The sequence below is a fragment of the Nanorana parkeri genome, unplaced genomic scaffold, assembly GCF_000935625.1.
Source record: "Nanorana parkeri isolate BGI_ZX_2015 unplaced genomic scaffold, ASM93562v1 scaffold1180, whole genome shotgun sequence".
Taxonomy (NCBI): Eukaryota; Metazoa; Chordata; class Amphibia; order Anura; family Dicroglossidae; genus Nanorana; species Nanorana parkeri.
This window is the reverse complement of record NW_017307448.1, coordinates 298666-316611: the sequence shown is the minus strand read 5'-3', so window position 1 is coordinate 316611 and position 17946 is coordinate 298666. Positions and strand designations below refer to the sequence as shown.

The window sequence follows — 17946 nt, the reverse complement described above, 5'->3', positions numbered from 1 at the left end:
AGATGAACTGAGATCTTCAGATTCCAGCGACAGATCATGAAAAATATGAAAGATACAAAATGTATCAATTATTCAGATCTGTAATTACTGCGCCGAGTTCACTTCCTAATAATCAATATACGTGATCGGAATTCCTGCTCTTGGTGTTATTTGTATGTCGCCGTATGGCGAGGCCGAAGAATGATGTGTTCTGATTGTTCCACACCGTGCTGTGAGATCCATCCATCCATTAGGGATGCGCCGATACCGTTCTTCAGGTATTGAGTACGAATACCGATATTTTGCCGGTGCTTCCGCTGGCATCTGAGTCTGACGGTGGAGCCGGCTTTGGGGGCAATCAGCAAGCCGGGCATCAGGGTAACTGGCTTCAGTGGGGGTGCGGGTGTAGCGGCCCGCACCTGGGTGACACCAGTGGAGGGGTGACTGACAGTCATTTTGGTGTCACCCTCTCAAAAAAAGTCGGCACTCGGTCATGGACCGAGAGCCCGACAGCGTCAGGAGAGAGGAGGGGACCCGGCAGCATGCCTCATCCCGCCGGGTGAACGACCCCTCCTCCACTCTCTGCCGGCGTCCATCACCAAGATGGCGAAAATTAGATGGCTGCGCATGCTCGATGACGTCACGGCGGGGGCGTCACCTGGTCTCCGCTCCGGGTGACACCCGGCCTCGGGACGCCGCTGCCTGGCTTCCCAGCAAATCAACATGGAGCCGTCTTCCCGGCCAATCAAAGTATTGACCCACCTCTCGGCTTCCTGATTGGCCGGGAAGCCGGTTTCCTGGCTTCCCAGCCAAATCTTCAGAGTGAATCTTCCTCTGACCGAAAGTTCCGGTATCAGGGAAGGTATCGGAGCATTTGGACTAATACGAATACTGGCCCAAATACTCGGTATCGGCGCATCTCTCTTTCTCGCGCCTAAACATCTCACCCCCCCTTCTGCGGTGCATGGAACGTGACATTGTGTCAGCTGTAGATATCAGACGTCGCTGCTTTCCTCTTGTCTCTCCTCCCAATATTTCCCTCATCTTGTCAGCCGGATATCAAACGTCTTCACGTCCTCTGTGTTTGTTGCCGTGGTGTCAGTTTGTGGGCCGAGGTTCTGATCCGGGTAGTCTGGGCTGGGGACTGTACATTGTAGCTGGCTGTGTCTGTCAGGAGCAGCTGATTACAATGTATCTGTAACACAGAACTTGCCCCTTGTAGTGGGGCTGCTCTGGCACTGGAAGGGTTAGCTGCTTGGGTTGTCTACGCCCCCCCCCAAAAAAAAAGTAAAACCCGCCGTCAGTGGATCAGCCACACGGGCAGAATTGGAGAAATGACTGAATTCTGCCATCACAGTCACTGTTGTGCTGACAGTTTTCCGCTCGGTTTCTTAAATCTCTCATTTCATTGTTGTGGAGCCGGTTGGCGTCAACGGGGCCGTCCATTTCGGCTGATTTAGCAGACATTGGCTAGAATTTGAGCCGTGCATGGCCAGTGTAACCCTTCCAGGTACTATCCCCTCTCACAGAGATCACAGGACCTCCCCCTGACAGTGTCTTCATCTGCTTTTCTCTCCAGAAGGACGGCGTCATCTTTGTTCAGGCATCTTCAAGGCCCATACATTGAACAGTCTTATATAGCCGATCGTCTGTACCGTAGACTTTATGTTCTGGGCGGCGTATGAGCGCCTCAAACATATCCGTTTTCCCGCCGCTGCCCCTCACTTTGTGACTTGCTGCAAACTCACAGTGTACAGTCTGAGCGATCTCTCGATGGAGGGTAGGGATGAGCCGAACGCCGAACTTTATGGGATGTTCGCGGTTTGTTCGATCCGCGGACGTTCCATAATACAAAATGCCCACTGAAGCTCTGATTTGTTGAAGTCTTGCACCTGACCACAGGACGACAGGTCAGGTGCAAGACTTTGCCCAATCAGGGCTCAGCGGAGGAGGGGCCTGAAGGAGAAAGTTCTCTATCAGGTCCCCCCATGCTGATTGACAGCAGGCAGTGGGCGGGTGCAATAGCCAGCTTGCTATTGGCTATTGCATTTTACAATATCCAATAGCAGGCTGGGTATGGCTCCCAGCCTGCAATGAAGAGGAGGCAGGGGGGCGGGGCAGCGGGGCAGAGTCAGACCGGATCAGAGAAGAAGCCGACGGACCAGGGGACCGGAGGCCGAGACAGCAGCGGAGGGACCAGGGGACCGGAGGCCGGGACAGCAGCGGAGGTACGGGGGGAAAGCGAAGGCATGCAGCAGTCTTGTCCCCACTGTCTCCGCCAACACCGGCGTGGAGAGCAGGGGGGATCTGAAGGGACACAGGCCGCTGCAGCCACAGTTCTCCTAAATGTACCGGCAGCTTCCGGTACATTTAGGAGAACTGTGGACCCGGTTCGTAAGTACGGATTGCCCGTAACCCGGGGGACTGCCTGTATAAGCCCTCTTAAAGGGGACATTCATTTTCGAACGTTCGACTCCCTGGGGGTGTTCGGCTCATCACTAGTGGAGGGGAGACCGAGGAAATTCTCGGTGAGGATTAGAGCGCCCGTGTGACTCGTCTGCTCCCTGGATCCTTGTTAGTGCCTCAGCCTGTCCTCCTTATCGCCCCCCCTGCCAGAGAACGCACTTCCCTTCCCTCGTCTCATTGCACACTGCGTCCCCTTAATTAGCCTTATTACCACCTCATCCTGAAAGCTTTTGTGTTCTGGAATCGTTTTACAATGTATCAAGCCTCGGCGCGAGCACAAATGTTAATCACGCCTGGTTGACTTCCAATTACCGAGGCCCCGTCCTTTTCCCGGCGTCGCCGCGTTGGGATGCCTGCATTTTTTTTCGGATGAATGACTCACCGTATTGGGTTTTTATTCCGCCGTAGCGAAAGTGACAGGATCGTCGCACGAGGCGACCGGCCTCGGATCGCACCTCGGGATTACACGAGCGCCGGGAAACCGCGGGCAAAACATCTCTCACCGGGAATGTTACAGGAGCCGCCCGTCACCCAAATACATGAAACCAAATGACAGGGACGGGGGCGACTGTTCATTGAGATTAAAGGTGGACAACCAAAATAAAGATATTCACCAAAATCGAAGAGTTACAACCAGGGGCGTAACTAGAAATCACAGGGCCCCATAGCAAAATTTTGTATGGGGCCCTGTGATTTCTAGTTACGCCCACCTGATAACCCAAACAGCGCACCTAAGGGTGACCCTGCAGAGCCCACCATAGACTCTCTATGGTGGGCTCTGCAGGGTCTCAGGCGGGCGGTCAAGCCCTCTTACCTGTCAGCCCTGATCCTCTGTCCGCCTCCTTCTCCTCCACGATCGACTCCTCCGTCACTGGGCCCCGCCTCCTCGATCGCCGGGCCCCGCCCCCTCGATCGCCACCGATGACGGGCCCAGCCACCTCCTGTGAAGCTGCTGGTTGTCACCGACTCGGCAGCGGCTGTGAGAAGGAACGGAGCGTTCCTCCTCACAGCCACCAGTGACAGCCAGCAGCCTGGCTGTCCGAGCCAGATGCCATAGCGACCCAGGCGGCCCGCATGGCATCAGGGAGATGTCCTGGCCGGGCCCCGCCGGGCCCCATAGCGGGCGCCTGGGTCGCTATGGTGATTGTTACGCCACTGGTTACAACTATGGGGTCTATTCACAAAGCAGTCGAAGGATTTAGCCGTAGCTTCGGCCCCGGGACCCCTTCGGTTCAGTAGAACCGAAGGGCTGCTGTACGGACTATTCACACTATATATATATATATATACCGTGTTTCCCCGAAAATAAGACACTGTCTTATATTTTTTGGGGCTCAAAAAAACACACTAGGTCTTATTTTCGGGGCTAGGTCTTATTTTTTTTTTTGTATGTACAACAATCCAAAGTTAATGCAAATCCAAATGAGATAATCTAAAATGGCATAATTAAGAATAATCGGGGGCGCCGTACCTTTCCAAGAGCAATTTGCTAACCAATCGCTGGCCAGGATGAGCGAAGCTTTCACTATGGATCCCTCACAGGCGGAGCGCATTTGGTATGACTCCGCCTGTGACAGGAGGCGGGGCTATAGAGGAGGCGTCGGCTTATGCGGCTCTGCTCCCTCCGGTGCCGCCTCGCTTCCTCTAGCACCGGCTTCCTTGGCACCGCTGATTCTCTCCCGCGGCTCTTCAAGTTCCCCCTTATGCCGCCACCGGCCCCGGGAATGGTCACAACTAGGTCTTATTTTCAGGGAAACAGGGTGTATATATATAAACTTATTATTATTGTTATTCTTATGGGGCAGCACAGTGGCGTAGTGGTCAGCACTTCTGCTTGCAGCACTGGGGGTCCTTGGTTCAAATCCCAGCCAGGTCACTATCTGCAAGGAGTTTGCATGTTCTCCCCGTGCTTGCGTGGGCTTCCTCCAGGTACTCAGGTTTCCTCCCACACACCAAAGACCCGCTGGAAGGTAAATTGGCCCCTGGTCTAAATTGGCCCCCTATGTGTGCACGTGAGATAGGGACCTTAGATTGTAAGCTCCTTGAGGGCAGGGACTGATGTGACTGTACACTATGTAAAAGCGCTGCGTAAATTGTTGGCGCTATATAAATACCTTTAATAAATTATAAATATAATCATTTAAAATATAAAAATAAATCCCTGACCATCAAGCAGCAACAATATAAGCAGTACACATGGCATATTTTACGATGTTTGCGGCCCAGAGACAACTATGAGGTTAGTTTCTCCGTGAAAGAAAGGCTTCCATTCGCCGGCACTTCCTGTGTGATAAATAAATACAACACATATGGCGTTCAATGGTCCCCATCCATCAATATGTCCCAGATGTCCCGCGGTGATAAATAATCTATAGGAGAAGAGAAAGGATGGGGATGGAGAGGGAGCGGGCGTTGGATTACCGTACTGCAGAGTATCCGGTATAAATAGCGCATCAATGCTGTCATGAATCTCTGCGGGTCATTTCACCCCATTGTATTGTTCATCCGCGGGAAGAGAAAAGCGGAATTTACAGTCGGATGGAACCCCGGAGGCTTCCAGGAGGAGAGAGATGACTTCCATCTCTGGAGGTATAAAGTACAGCGATGGGACCATCCTGAAGATTGGGTACGCTCAATGGCCTGCTAACATCGCCTCGGAGAGCGACTTCACTTTCACACAATCTTATCCCCGTATACAACAGTTTTTCTAAGTAGGACAGCAGGGAGAGGACGGCGCTTGTATCCGGATACCTAAACGCGCTTCATTCATCTTCTCCGGGGGATGATGACTACCCAAGGCTGGAAAATGAAGGGCGCGTTCTGGCGCAGAGTTATAACACATGTAACAAGGTGACAGGTCCCCTTCGGGCCGCTATGAGGACACAACAGTCCTGGAAGCTGGTGGTCACTCTTCCAACCCCTAACAAGGCAAGTTGTGGGGAAACGCCACAGGGGAGCTGAGTAATTGTGGAGATGAGCTGAAAAACCTCAGGCCAAAAAGGGGCCAAGGGATGGGCAACACCACCAGATGTGTGTCAATGATCCCACAATTCCACAGCTCCGCCGGCAGAGTGGTGAGGAGGAGGGGTAGATTTTTGCCAGCTTCTGTGGTGTGTGGTACCATTTATGCAATGGTTTCTGTTGGGATTCCCAGTGGCTTAGACATTGCGAGGTTTTCAGAGGCCAAGTGACCGCTTTGTACCATTGTTCTGGAGAGAGAGAAAAGTTTAGTTCCGTTTCCCACCACCTCACGGATGGCAATTTATCGGTAGTTTTTGGTTCATAGTTACATAGTTACATAGTATTTGAGGTTGAATAAAGACATTAGTCCATCAAGTCCAACCTATTAGGATCTCATTCTAGGAGTACCTGTACCCCTGTATATTACGGTCCCTTAAGAAATCGTCCAAAAGTTTCTTGAACAATTCCACATTATTTGCTGAAATCACCGCCTGTGGCAGTGAGTTCCAGACCCTAACTGATCTTACTGTGAAGAACCCCCTTCGCCCCTTGTGCTGGAATTTTTTTTCCACCAATTTTAGGTTATGGCCTCTAGTTTTTGTAACGGAGTTAATTTTAAACAGTTTATCGCTAATGTTGCTGCCACCATTAAACATTTTGTACATGGAAATCATATCCCCCCTTAATCTCCTCACCTCTAATGTGAACATGTTTAAATTTAGTAGCCTCGTCTCGTAGCTCTGGTCCTCCATACCCCTAATTAGTTTGGTTGCCCTTCGCTGGACTTTTTCCAACTCAAGGACATCTTTTCTTAGTACTGGTGACCAGAACTGGACCGCTAAGTAGATTATAAAAAAAGGAAATACCTTTCTTGGATGGGGAATTAGTACCATAGCAGTGTATGCGTCTCCTAAGAAGCGTTCCGTCGCGCACACATATAGAGGCCAGATAGTGTCTTATTCTGAGGTATTTATAGAAGTCGCGAGTCGGAAGAGAGTATCGCTGACATAGAGCCTCAAATGGCAGCAGGCGGTCATTGTCATACAGACTGGCTATATATGAGACCCCCAAACTTGTCCAGTTGGACAAATGTATGTCTGTAAGGATGAGATCAAGAGTTGTTAGCGGTAACAATTTGAGTATAGATTTGTATGTGATTGAGTCGGGGACTCAAGGGCATGCCAGACTCTCAAGGTCGCTGTCACAGTGTCTGAGAGATTTAGTGGGAGAACTATTTAGTAGGGAAGAACAGAGCAGAAGATTGAGGTCCGTAGTTAAGGAATCCCGTTCTATTTGAGACCATAATCGTGACAGGTCCCCTTTACGGTTCTGGTTTAGGGCTTATATTAGCTTCCTGCAGTGGCGTGACAATCGCCATAGCGACACAGGCGGCCGCTAGGGGGCCCGGGCACAGGGGTGGCGCCGGCCGGGGCATCCCTCTGATGCCGTGAGGGCGCGCCTGGGTCGCTATAACATATCGGGGTTCTGGCTGACACTGACACAGCTCAGCAGCGGCGGTGAAGTAGTCTATGGCGGGCTCCGCAGGGTCACTCTCAGGTGGGATCTCGAGTGGGCTCTGCAAGGGGCATAACTATAAATCACGGGGCCCCATACAAATTTTGCTATGGGGCCCTGCGATTTCTAGTTACGCCCCCTGGCTTCCTGCAAACACATACTGAGAGGGTAGGCCATGACAGTGAGCCAATCAGACTACTCGCAGAGTGTTCTCCTATCTCTGTGAGTATACCAGCTAAGCAGAGCGATGACCTCATCAGAGTGATGACCTCATCATTGCTCATTCACTGGGCTGGAGACGGGTCACTGACCTAACTGTGCGGCTTAACTGCAGTGGAGAAAATGGCGCATTACGGACCTGGTTATACTGTCTTGTAGGAGTGCCAAGCGAATGTAACCGACAAATATCACGAAGTTCATCGCAGGTTCTTTACCATTTCCTTTCCTGTAGATAATGAGACGGGTCACTCACGTGCACGTACTTCAAGTGGGTGGGAGGGTCTGCCTGTAACAGGGGTTTGTCAGTGGTCAGGAGACGGAATAATGCCACGGTGGTGTCAATGGCAGGAATCATACCCCATCATTGGTGTCAGTGAGAGGAATAGTGCCCCATCATTGGTGTCAGTGGGGGGAATAGTGCCCCATCATTGGTGTCAGTGGGGGGAATAGTGCCCCATCATTGGTGTCAGTGAGAGGAATAGTGCCCCATCATTGGTGTCAGTGGAGGGAATAGTGCCCCATCATTGGTGTCAGTGGAGGGAATAGTGCCCCATCGATGGTTTTAGTGGGATTAGTGTTGATGTTCGCTGTCCCGTCTGCTCCTGTGCTGCCCACATAACATATATACGGCTGAATCCATGTTGGCACCCTTCAGCAGGAGATCACTCCACCCAGCAGTGCCAGCTAAAGATTGTCAGGTGGTGGAATGCTCTGCATCCCAGTGCCCAGCACCCACTGCCACACTGCGCATGGGGGCCTTCAGGATCAGGCCTGATATAAGGGTATATATGGTTCACAGTAATCACATGATCCCTCCCGAGGTCGTCATATAAAACATTGCGGTCTCTCCTCTAATGATTCCACTTGTGGCCTCGATCTTCTCTCCTCCAGTTGGTTACAGACGGTCCGGTCTGAAGATCTATATATATAGCGAAGGTTCCATCTCTTGCATCCCACCGACCACCGAAGTCCGACACGGCTCTGCCTGATAATTACTCCTCACAGTTTAACATTAATGGAGAGAGATGTGATCTGAAATCCATACAGCTGGGGCTCCGGGAGCGATCTTATCCTCAAACCATTAATGGAAAGCTGACTCGGAGGAAAAGCAGCTCAGGACTGAAAAAGTAGATGCCGCAGGGGGCCCTGCGCACTCAGCTCCGGACCGTCCGATGATGTCAGCGCAGGAGACAAGATAACTGATCAGAGTAATACATTGTAATATAATTCAACAAATAAAGCACAGATATCACTGCAGAGTCCTACCTGGGAGCGCAGCGGTCTAGTAGTTCTGCGCTGATGAGCAGAACTACATGTCCCATGATCCCTCATTGTTCTCAGGGGCTCCTGGAAGAAGTATATGATGTGTTATTCAGAGGTTTTCCCATTACAACTTATTATTCTGTAAGCCAAATGCTTTCAGTCTCTCTGTGCTTGTATCTATGCCCACATGCAGGGCCGTGAAATCACTTAGATCACTCGTACAAAACAAGCGGCTACTTCCCCCGCTGTACATTTAGCTCTGCTTGCCCGAAGCCGGGCTAAATGTACATAACAACTACCCGCCCGCAACTGTATCTCCGGGGCATCGGGAGATAGAAATTCTACACCCCTGCTGCCCCTCTACTCCCTGCTGCCCCTCTACTCCCTGCTGCCCCTCTACTCCCTGCTGCACCTCTACTCCCTGCTGTCCCGAGGCCGGGCCTTAGTTGGGCTTGTGGGAAATCCGGCCCTGCCCACATGGTAATTTCTCTGTCCATCACTTTCAACAACTTCCTGAATTCCCAGTGTGCTTTGCGTCTCTTTCCCTGCTGCTTGATGTGCTGCAAGCATCATTTCTCAAGTCTACATCTCCCAGCATGCATTGCTTCCAGCAGGCAATGATAATGTTACATTGTTTAGGACCACATATGCCAACATGCATTGCTTCCAGCAGGCAATGATAATGTTACATTGTTTAAGACTACATATCCCAGCATGCATTGCTTCCAGCAGGCACTGATAATGTTCCATTGTTCAGACGTTGAGTTGTGGTTCAGAAGACAGGCTGCGTGAGAGCGGTGACAATGCATTTTGTGTTGCGCATACCTATTATCTGCATATTTGTTTCCAAGTATTGAAGTAAGAGGAGCAGAATGACAGCCAGAGATTTCGTATTTTCAGAAGGTGAGCTCCTCTGGGTCAGGAGCGTGGTGACAGGTCTTCTGTAATGATTGGGTACGTTCTTGCTGGACGTTGCTGGCCCCAACACCTGGAAGTCCTGGAGGAGTTTATTATTGGGTGCGCGGACAATGGCGGTGGCTTTGCAGGCTCCCCGGATGACGGATGGTTATGTTGAATATTGATCGCTGCCACGGTGACCTGTTTCCTGTGATGTATTGTATCTCACATTGATGAATGGATCACGCTTATCCTCCAAGCTCCGCGCTATTTATATCTCCTTTCACTCTCATGCTCTCTGGATGGGTCTGCTTTGTGTGCCCAGCATGCCCTGCCAGTCCCAGTGCCAATCCCAGTGCCAGTGCCAATGCCAGTGACAGTCTCAGTGCCAGTCCCAGTCTCAGTGCCAGTCTCAGTGCAAGTCCAAGTCCCAGTGCTAGTCAAAGTGCTAGTCCCAGCACCAGTCTCAGTGCCAGTCTCAGTACCAGTGCTAGTGCCAATGCCAGTCTCAGTGCCAGTCCCAGTGCTAGTGCCAATGCCAGTCTCAGTGCCAGTCCCAGTGCCACTCTCAGTGCCAGTCCCAGTGCTAGTGCCAATGCCAGTCCCAGTGCCAATGCCAGTCCCAGTGCCAGTCTCAGTGCCAGTCCCAGTGCTAGTGCCAATGCCAGTCCCAATGCCAGTCTCAGTGCCAGTCCCAGTGCCAATCCCAGTGCCAGTCCCAGTGCCAGTCTCAGTGCCAGTCCCAGTGCTAGTGCCAATGCCAGTCCCAGTGCTAGTGCCAATGCCAGTCCCAGTGCCAGTCTCAGTGCCAATGCCAGTCTCAGTGCCAGTCCCAGTGCTAGTGCCAATGCCAGTCCCAATGCCAGTCTCAGTGCCAGTCCCAATGCCAGTCTCAGTGCCAGTCCCAGTGCCAATGCCAGTGCTAGTGCCAATGCCAGTCTCAGTGCCTGTCCCAGTGCCAATGCCAGTCCCAGTGCCAGTCCCAGTCTCAGTGCCAGTCCCAGTGCTAGTGCCAATGCCAGTCCCAGTGCTAGTGCCAGTCTCAGTGCCAGTCCCAGTCCCAGTGCTAGTCAAAGTGCTAGTCCCAGTACCAGTCTCAGTGCCAGTCTCAGTACCAGTGCTAGTCAAAGTGCTAGTCTCAGTGCTAGTAGCAGTCCAAGTGCCAGTCTCAGTCCCAGTGGCAGTCCCAGTTCCGGTGGCAGTACCAGTGCTAGTCCCAGTGCCAGTCTCAGTGGCAATCCCAGTGACAGTCTCAGTCCCAGTGTCAGTCCCAGTGGCAATGGCAATCCCAGTGCCAGTTTCAGTGCCAGTCTCAATGCCAGTCTCAGTGCCAGTCTCAGTGGCAGTGCCAGTCTCAGTGCCAGTTCTAGTGCTAGTCCCAGTGCTAGTCTCAGTGGCAATGGCAATCCCAGTGCCAGTCTCAGTGCCAGTCCCATTCTCAGTGCCAGTGGCAGTTCCAGTGCCAGTCCCATTCTCAGTGCCAGTGGCAGTTCCAGTGCCAGTCTCAGTGGCAGTTCCAGTGGCAGTTCCAGTGCTAGTCCCAGTGCCAGTCTCAATGGTGGTGCCAGTGCCAGTCTCAGTGGCAATCCCAGTGCCAGTACATGGGCTTTGCCTCTCTACGAAGAACAAAGAGACAGATTTTTTTTCTATGGGCACAGATGAAGAAATATTATGAATACATTCTACCAGCCAAGTGACCGACGGTCTATAGGGCTGGCGCTGTCTTCACTCACTATGGCGCAGTTACATAGTTACATAGTTACATAGTATTTGAGGTTGAATAAAGACATTAGTCCATCAAGTCCAACCTATTAGGATCTCATTCTAGGAGTACCTGTACCCCTGTATATTACGGGTACCTGAAATCACTTAGATCACTCGTACAAAACAAGCGGCTACTTCCCCCGCTGTACATTTAGCTCTGCTTGCCCGAAGCCGGGCTAAATGTACATAACAACTACCCGCCCGCAACTGTATCTCCGGGGCATCGGGAGATAGAAATTCTACACCCCTGCTGCCCCTCTACTCCCTGCTGCCCCTCTACTCCCTGCTGCACCTCTACTCCCTGCTGCACCTCTACTCCCTGCTGCCCCTCTACTCCCTGCTGCACCTCTACTCCCTGCTGTCCCGAGGCCGGGCCTTAGTTGGGCTTGTGGGAAATCCGGCCCTGCCCACATGGTAATTTCTCTGTCCATCACTTTCAACAACTTCCTGAATTCCCAGTGTGCTTTGCGTCTCTTTCCCTGCTGCTTGATGTGCTGCAAGCATCATTTCTCAAGTCTACATCTCCCAGCATGCATTGCTTCCAGCAGGCAATGATAATGTTACATTGTTTAGGACCACATATGCCAACATGCATTGCTTCCAGCAGGCAATGATAATGTTACATTGTTTAAGACTACATATCCCAGCATGCATTGCTTCCAGCAGGCACTGATAATGTTCCATTGTTCAGACGTTGAGTTGTGGTTCAGAAGACAGGCTGCGTGAGAGCGGTGACAATGCATTTTGTGTTGCGCATACCTATTATCTGCATATTTGTTTCCAAGTATTGAAGTAAGAGGAGCAGAATGACAGCCAGAGATTTCGTATTTTCAGAAGGTGAGCTCCTCTGGGTCAGGAGCGTGGTGACAGGTCTTCTGTAATGATTGGGTACGTTCTTGCTGGACGTTGCTGGCCCCAACACCTGGAAGTCCTGGAGGAGTTTATTATTGGGTGCGCGGACAATGGCGGTGGCTTTGCAGGCTCCCCGGATGACGGATGGTTATGTTGAATATTGATCGCTGCCACGGTGACCTGTTTCCTGTGATGTATTGTATCTCACATTGATGAATGGATCACGCTTATCCTCCAAGCTCCGCGCTATTTATATCTCCTTTCACTCTCATGCTCTCTGGATGGGTCTGCTTTGTGTGCCCAGCATGCCCTGCCAGTCCCAGTGCCAATCCCAGTGCCAGTGCCAATGCCAGTGACAGTCTCAGTGCCAGTCCCAGTCTCAGTGCCAGTCTCAGTGCAAGTCCAAGTCCCAGTGCTAGTCAAAGTGCTAGTCCCAGCACCAGTCTCAGTGCCAGTCTCAGTACCAGTGCTAGTGCCAATGCCAGTCTCAGTGCCAGTCCCAGTGCTAGTGCCAATGCCAGTCTCAGTGCCAGTCCCAGTGCCACTCTCAGTGCCAGTCCCAGTGCTAGTGCCAATGCCAGTCCCAGTGCCAATGCCAGTCCCAGTGCCAGTCTCAGTGCCAGTCCCAGTGCTAGTGCCAATGCCAGTCCCAATGCCAGTCTCAGTGCCAGTCCCAGTGCCAATCCCAGTGCCAGTCCCAGTGCCAGTCTCAGTGCCAGTCCCAGTGCTAGTGCCAATGCCAGTCCCAGTGCTAGTGCCAATGCCAGTCCCAGTGCCAGTCTCAGTGCCAATGCCAGTCTCAGTGCCAGTCCCAGTGCTAGTGCCAATGCCAGTCCCAATGCCAGTCTCAGTGCCAGTCCCAATGCCAGTCTCAGTGCCAGTCCCAGTGCCACTCCCAGTGTGCCAGTCCCAATGCCAGTCTCAGTGCCAGTCCCAGTGCCAATGCCAGTGCTAGTGCCAATGCCAGTCTCAGTGCCTGTCCCAGTGCCAATGCCAGTCCCAGTGCCAGTCCCACTCTCAGTGCCAGTCCCAGTGCTAGTGCCAATGCCAGTCCCAGTGCTAGTGCCAGTCTCAGTGCCAGTCCCAGTCCCAGTGCTAGTCAAAGTGCTAGTCCCAGTACCAGTCTCAGTGCCAGTCTCAGTACCAGTGCTAGTCAAAGTGCTAGTCTCAGTGCTAGTAGCAGTCCAAGTGCCAGTCTCAGTCCCAGTGGCAGTCCCAGTTCCGGTGGCAGTACCAGTGCTAGTCCCAGTGCCAGTCTCAGTGGCAATCCCAGTGACAGTCTCAGTCCCAGTGTCAGTCCCAGTGGCAATGGCAATCCCAGTGCCAGTTTCAGTGCCAGTCTCAATGCCAGTCTCAGTGCCAGTCTCAGTGGCAGTGCCAGTCTCAGTGCCAGTTCTAGTGCTAGTCCCAGTGCTAGTCTCAGTGGCAATGGCAATCCCAGTGCCAGTCTCAGTGCCAGTCCCATTCTCAGTGCCAGTGGCAGTTCCAGTGCCAGTCCCATTCTCAGTGCCAGTGGCAGTTCCAGTGCCAGTCTCAGTGGCAGTTCCAGTGGCAGTTCCAGTGCTAGTCCCAGTGCCAGTCTCAATGGTGGTGCCAGTGCCAGTCTCAGTGGCAATCCCAGTGCCAGTACATGGGCTTTGCCTCTCTACGAAGAACAAAGAGACAGATTTTTTTTCTATGGGCACAGATGAAGAAATATTATGAATACATTCTACCAGCCAAGTGACCGACGGTCTATAGGGCTGGCGCTGTCTTCACTCACTATGGTGGAGGTTTATAGCAAATACCCACGAGAAGTTTACGGCTAGTGTCCGTCATATCTAGCTCCAGCCATAGAGTTTCCACGTCTTCCCCATTATTTGACGCGATATCGTCCCTTGTATGCACATTTAGATTATTTTTTACGTAAATGCAAACGCCACGTTTGGCGTTTGCATTTACGCCAAACGTGGCGTGGAGTGGGATTGGCGGTGGAGTGGGATTGGCAGATACTTCAATGAATGTGGATCTAAGGCCAGATACCAAATTCTTGTATGTTAGATGCGGAGCTGCATTGGATTGAATGTTTGATGTCGGTACATATGTATTCTTTCCATTATTATCACCCGGTGATCCTGCCAGTAACACGCTTCCTGTCCTCGGGTGACAACGCTCTCTCCCTGTGCTGTATTAGGACAACAGAAAAAAGACAGGACTACATAACCCCAACCTTCTACACTTATTTTATGCATATTATTTATAGACCATTATAGAATATAGAGATTCCTTTACAGAAGATAGAAAGTCAACTATAAAACATAGAGAGTCCATTATAGAACATAGAGAGTCCTTTATAGAACATAGAGAGTCCATTATAGAACATAGAGAGTCCATTATAGAACATAGAGAGTCCTTTATAGAACATAGCGAGTCCATTATAGAACATAGAGAGTCCTTTATAGAACATAGAGAGTCCAATATAGAACATAATAGAACATAGACAAGAAGGAGGGAAGCTGGGGACATGGAAGAGGAGAGTGTGGGGTCAGGGAGAGGAGAGGGTGGGGTCAGGGAGAGGAGAGTGTGGGGTCAGGGAGAGGAGAGGGTGGGGTCAGGGAGAGGAGAGTGTGGGGTCAGGGAGAGGAGAGGGTGGGGTCAGGGAGAGGAGAGTGTGGGGTCAGGGAGAGGAGAGGGTGGGGTCAGGGAGAGGAGAGTGTGGGGTCAGGGAGAGGAGAGGGTGGGGTCAGGGAGAGGAGAGTGTGGGGTCAGGGAGAGGAGAGGGTGGGGTCAGGGAGAGGAGAGTGTGGGGTCAGGGAGAGGAGAGGGTGGGGTCAGGGAGAGGAGAGTGTGGGGTCAGGGAGAGGAGAGGGTGGGGTCAGGGAGAGGAGAGTGTGGGGTCAGGGAGAGGAGAGGGTGGGGTCAGGGAGAGGAGAGTGTGGGGTCAGGGAGAGGAGAGGGTGGGGTCAGGGAGAGGAGAGTGTGGGGTCAGGGAGAGGAGAGGGTGGGGTCAGGGAGAGGAGAGTGTGGGGTCAGGGAGAGGAGAGGGTGGGGTCAGGGAGAGGAGAGTGTGGGGTCAGGGAGAGGAGAGGGTGGGGTCAGGGAGAGGAGAGTGTGGGGTCAGGGAGAGGAGAGGGTGGGGTCAGGGAGAGGAGAGTGTGGGGTCAGGGAGAGGAGAGGGTGGGGTCAGGGAGAGGAGAGTGTGGGGTCAGGGAGAGGAGAGGGTGGGGTCAGGGAGAGGAGAGTGTGGGGTCAGGGAGAGGAGAGGGTGGGGTCAGGGAGAGGAGAGTGTGGGGTCAGGGAGAGGAGAGGGTGGGGTCAGGGAGAGGAGAGTGTGGGGTCAGGGAGAGGAGAGGGTGGGGTCAGGGAGAGGAGAGTGTGGGGTCAGGGAGAGGAGAGGGTGGGGTCAGGGAGAGGAGAGTGTGGGGTCAGGGAGAGGAGAGGGTGGGGTCAGGGAGAGGAGAGTGTGGGGTCAGGGAGAGGAGAGGGTGGGGTCAGGGAGAGGAGAGTGTGGGGTCAGGGAGAGGAGAGGGTGGGGTCAGGGAGAGGAGAGTGTGGGGTCAGGGAGAGGAGAGGGTGGGGTCAGGGAGAGGAGAGTGTGGGGTCAGGGAGAGGAGAGGGTGGGGTCAGGGAGAGGAGAGTGTGGGGTCAGGGAGAGGAGAGGGTGGGGTCAGGGAGAGGAGAGTGTGGGGTCAGGGAGAGGAGAGGGTGGGGTCAGGGAGAGGAGAGTGTGGGGTCAGGGAGAGGAGAGGGTGGGGTCAGGGAGAGGAGAGTGTGGGGTCAGGGAGAGGAGAGGGTGGGGTCAGGGAGAGGAGAGTGTGGGGTCAGGGAGAGGAGAGGGTGGGGTCAGGGAGAGGAGAGTGTGGGGTCAGGGAGAGGAGAGGGTGGGGTCAGGGAGAGGAGAGTGTGGGGTCAGGGAGAGGAGAGGGTGGGGTCAGGGAGAGGAGAGTGTGGGGTCAGGGAGAGGAGAGGGTGGGGTCAGGGAGAGGAGAGTGTGGGGTCAGGGAGAGGAGAGGGTGGGGTCAGGGAGAGGAGAGTGTGGGGTCAGGGAGAGGAGAGGGTGGGGTCAGGGAGAGGAGAGTGTGGGGTCAGGGAGAGGAGAGGGTGGGGTCAGGGAGAGGAGAGTGTGGGGTCAGGGAGAGGAGAGGGTGGGGTCAGGGAGAGGAGAGTGTGGGGTCAGGGAGAGGAGAGGGTGGGGTCAGGGAGAGGAGAGTGTGGGGTCAGGGAGAGGAGAGGGTGGGGTCAGGGAGAGGAGAGTGTGGGGTCAGGGAGAGGAGAGGGTGGGGTCAGGGAGAGGAGAGTGTGGGGTCAGGGAGATGTTATATTCCCTACCATGTATTGTAGCAATACACTCACTAACATGGCGTGAACGTGTACATGGGCCCCAAAAGCGGTGAAGGAAAATGGCCCGTTGGGCGCCGCGCGGCTCGTTAGGATCTTGATTTACTCGTTTCGGAAGAGATAGAAGCCGGGGATTTGCGGCATTTTTAGTTTAGCCGGCGAGATCGATGAACCCCATCCCGAAATCTCTTTACATTCATAAATGGCGCGGGAAGGGAACAGCGGTTTTCTACCTCGCCGCTGTCAGGGGGAAAGGTTGCATCTCGGATCGATAAAGCCCGCGTGTTATTGCGCCGGAAATTCTGACACCGCCTGAAAGGTCAGGAGAACTTCTCGGGATCGCAAAGCCATTAAATCGACGTCTGTTTTCTTGTTTCTTCTCGGCGTTTACTTAGAACGGCGGAGAACGCCATCATGCCCGCGCCGGCTGTTATGATTAGGTGTGAAACAAAAGGCAACTGCGGCCATGCTGGCGAAACATTCAATTAGGAACTGGGACTTGCTATGGCACCAATAACGTTGGATATTCATCTTCTGGTTAAAAAAACTGATTTTTTTGCTTAACCCTTTCGTACTCCTAATCTGTAAATTAAATGTTAGGTTCCCTGTGCTGAGATATGCTGCATGTGAAAACTAGCAGTGTGCACCTGTGTGCATATGTGCAGGACCGGATTGACTCTCCCTGCTGCCCCAAGGCCAGGTTCCGCAATGCGCCCCCCTCCATCGCCCAGGGGTGGCAGGGTTGGTTTGAATTTATTTTATTGTTTCTTTTCTTTTTTTTTACTTTTTTCTTTTTTTATAATTTTTACATTGCTATTTATCTTGTCATCTTTTACTTTTTTTTAAATATTTTTTTATCTTACTATTTTTCATTTATAATTATTTTCTTATTATTTTTTATATTTTTTCTTATTATTTTTTTACTTTTTATTTATTTCTTGAATTTTTTTATTGTTTCTTTGTTTTAAACTTTTTTTTATCATTTTTAAATTGTTATTTATCTTGTCATCTTTTTTTAATAATTTTTTTATCTTATTTATAATTATTCTCTTATTTTGACTGTCCCCTGTGTACAAAGCCAGCTCCATACAGACATGGTTTGGCCAGCTTGGTGTGGAGGAACTTGAGTGTCCTGCACAGAGCCCTGACCTCAACCCTACTGTACACCTGTGGGATGGATTGGAATGATGATTGTGAGCCGGGTCTTCTCATCCAACATCAGTACCTGTCCTCGAAATGGGACAAATTCTCACAGACAGCCTCCAAAATCCTGTGGAAAGTCTTCCCAGAAGAGTGAAGGATGTTTTAGCTACAAAGTGGATGAGGAGAGATGGGGATGGTGAGGGGTTCAATGAGAGAAGTTGATGAGAGTGGATCCAATCCATAAAGACATGGTGTGACCAGTTTGGTGGAGGAACTTGAGTGCCCTGCACGGAGCCCTGACCTCAGCCCTACTAAACATCGTTGAGATGATTCAGAATGGCCATTGTGAGCCAGGTATCCTCTTCGTGTGCGTGTAAAGGCGTCCCAATACTTTTGGCAATATAGTGTATATAGTGTTTGAGAGAGCCATACATAGTGTGTTCAGTATGACTCGTTGGGAGTACTGTCTGCCCCTCCCAATTCTTGCTTTATTGCCTCTCTCTCTCCCTCTCTCTCCTCTCTCTCTCCCTCCCCCTCTCTCCCCTCTCTCTCCCTCCCCCTCTCTCCCTC

The 17946-nt window shown here is 52.2% G+C and overlaps 1 protein-coding gene across 1 annotated transcript in view; it reads left to right on the top strand.

Moving 5' to 3' along the window:
* Window positions 1–17946, top strand: part of LOC108796840 (brain-specific angiogenesis inhibitor 1-like) — a 368891-nt gene that overhangs the window by 88820 nt on the left and 262125 nt on the right. Inside the window, exons 5-6 of the mRNA XM_018568381.1 lie at window positions 597–630; window positions 10575–10591. Coding sequence (XP_018423883.1) covers window positions 597–630; window positions 10575–10591 — 51 coding nt within the window. The remainder of the gene's footprint in view (window positions 1–596; window positions 631–10574; window positions 10592–17946) is intronic.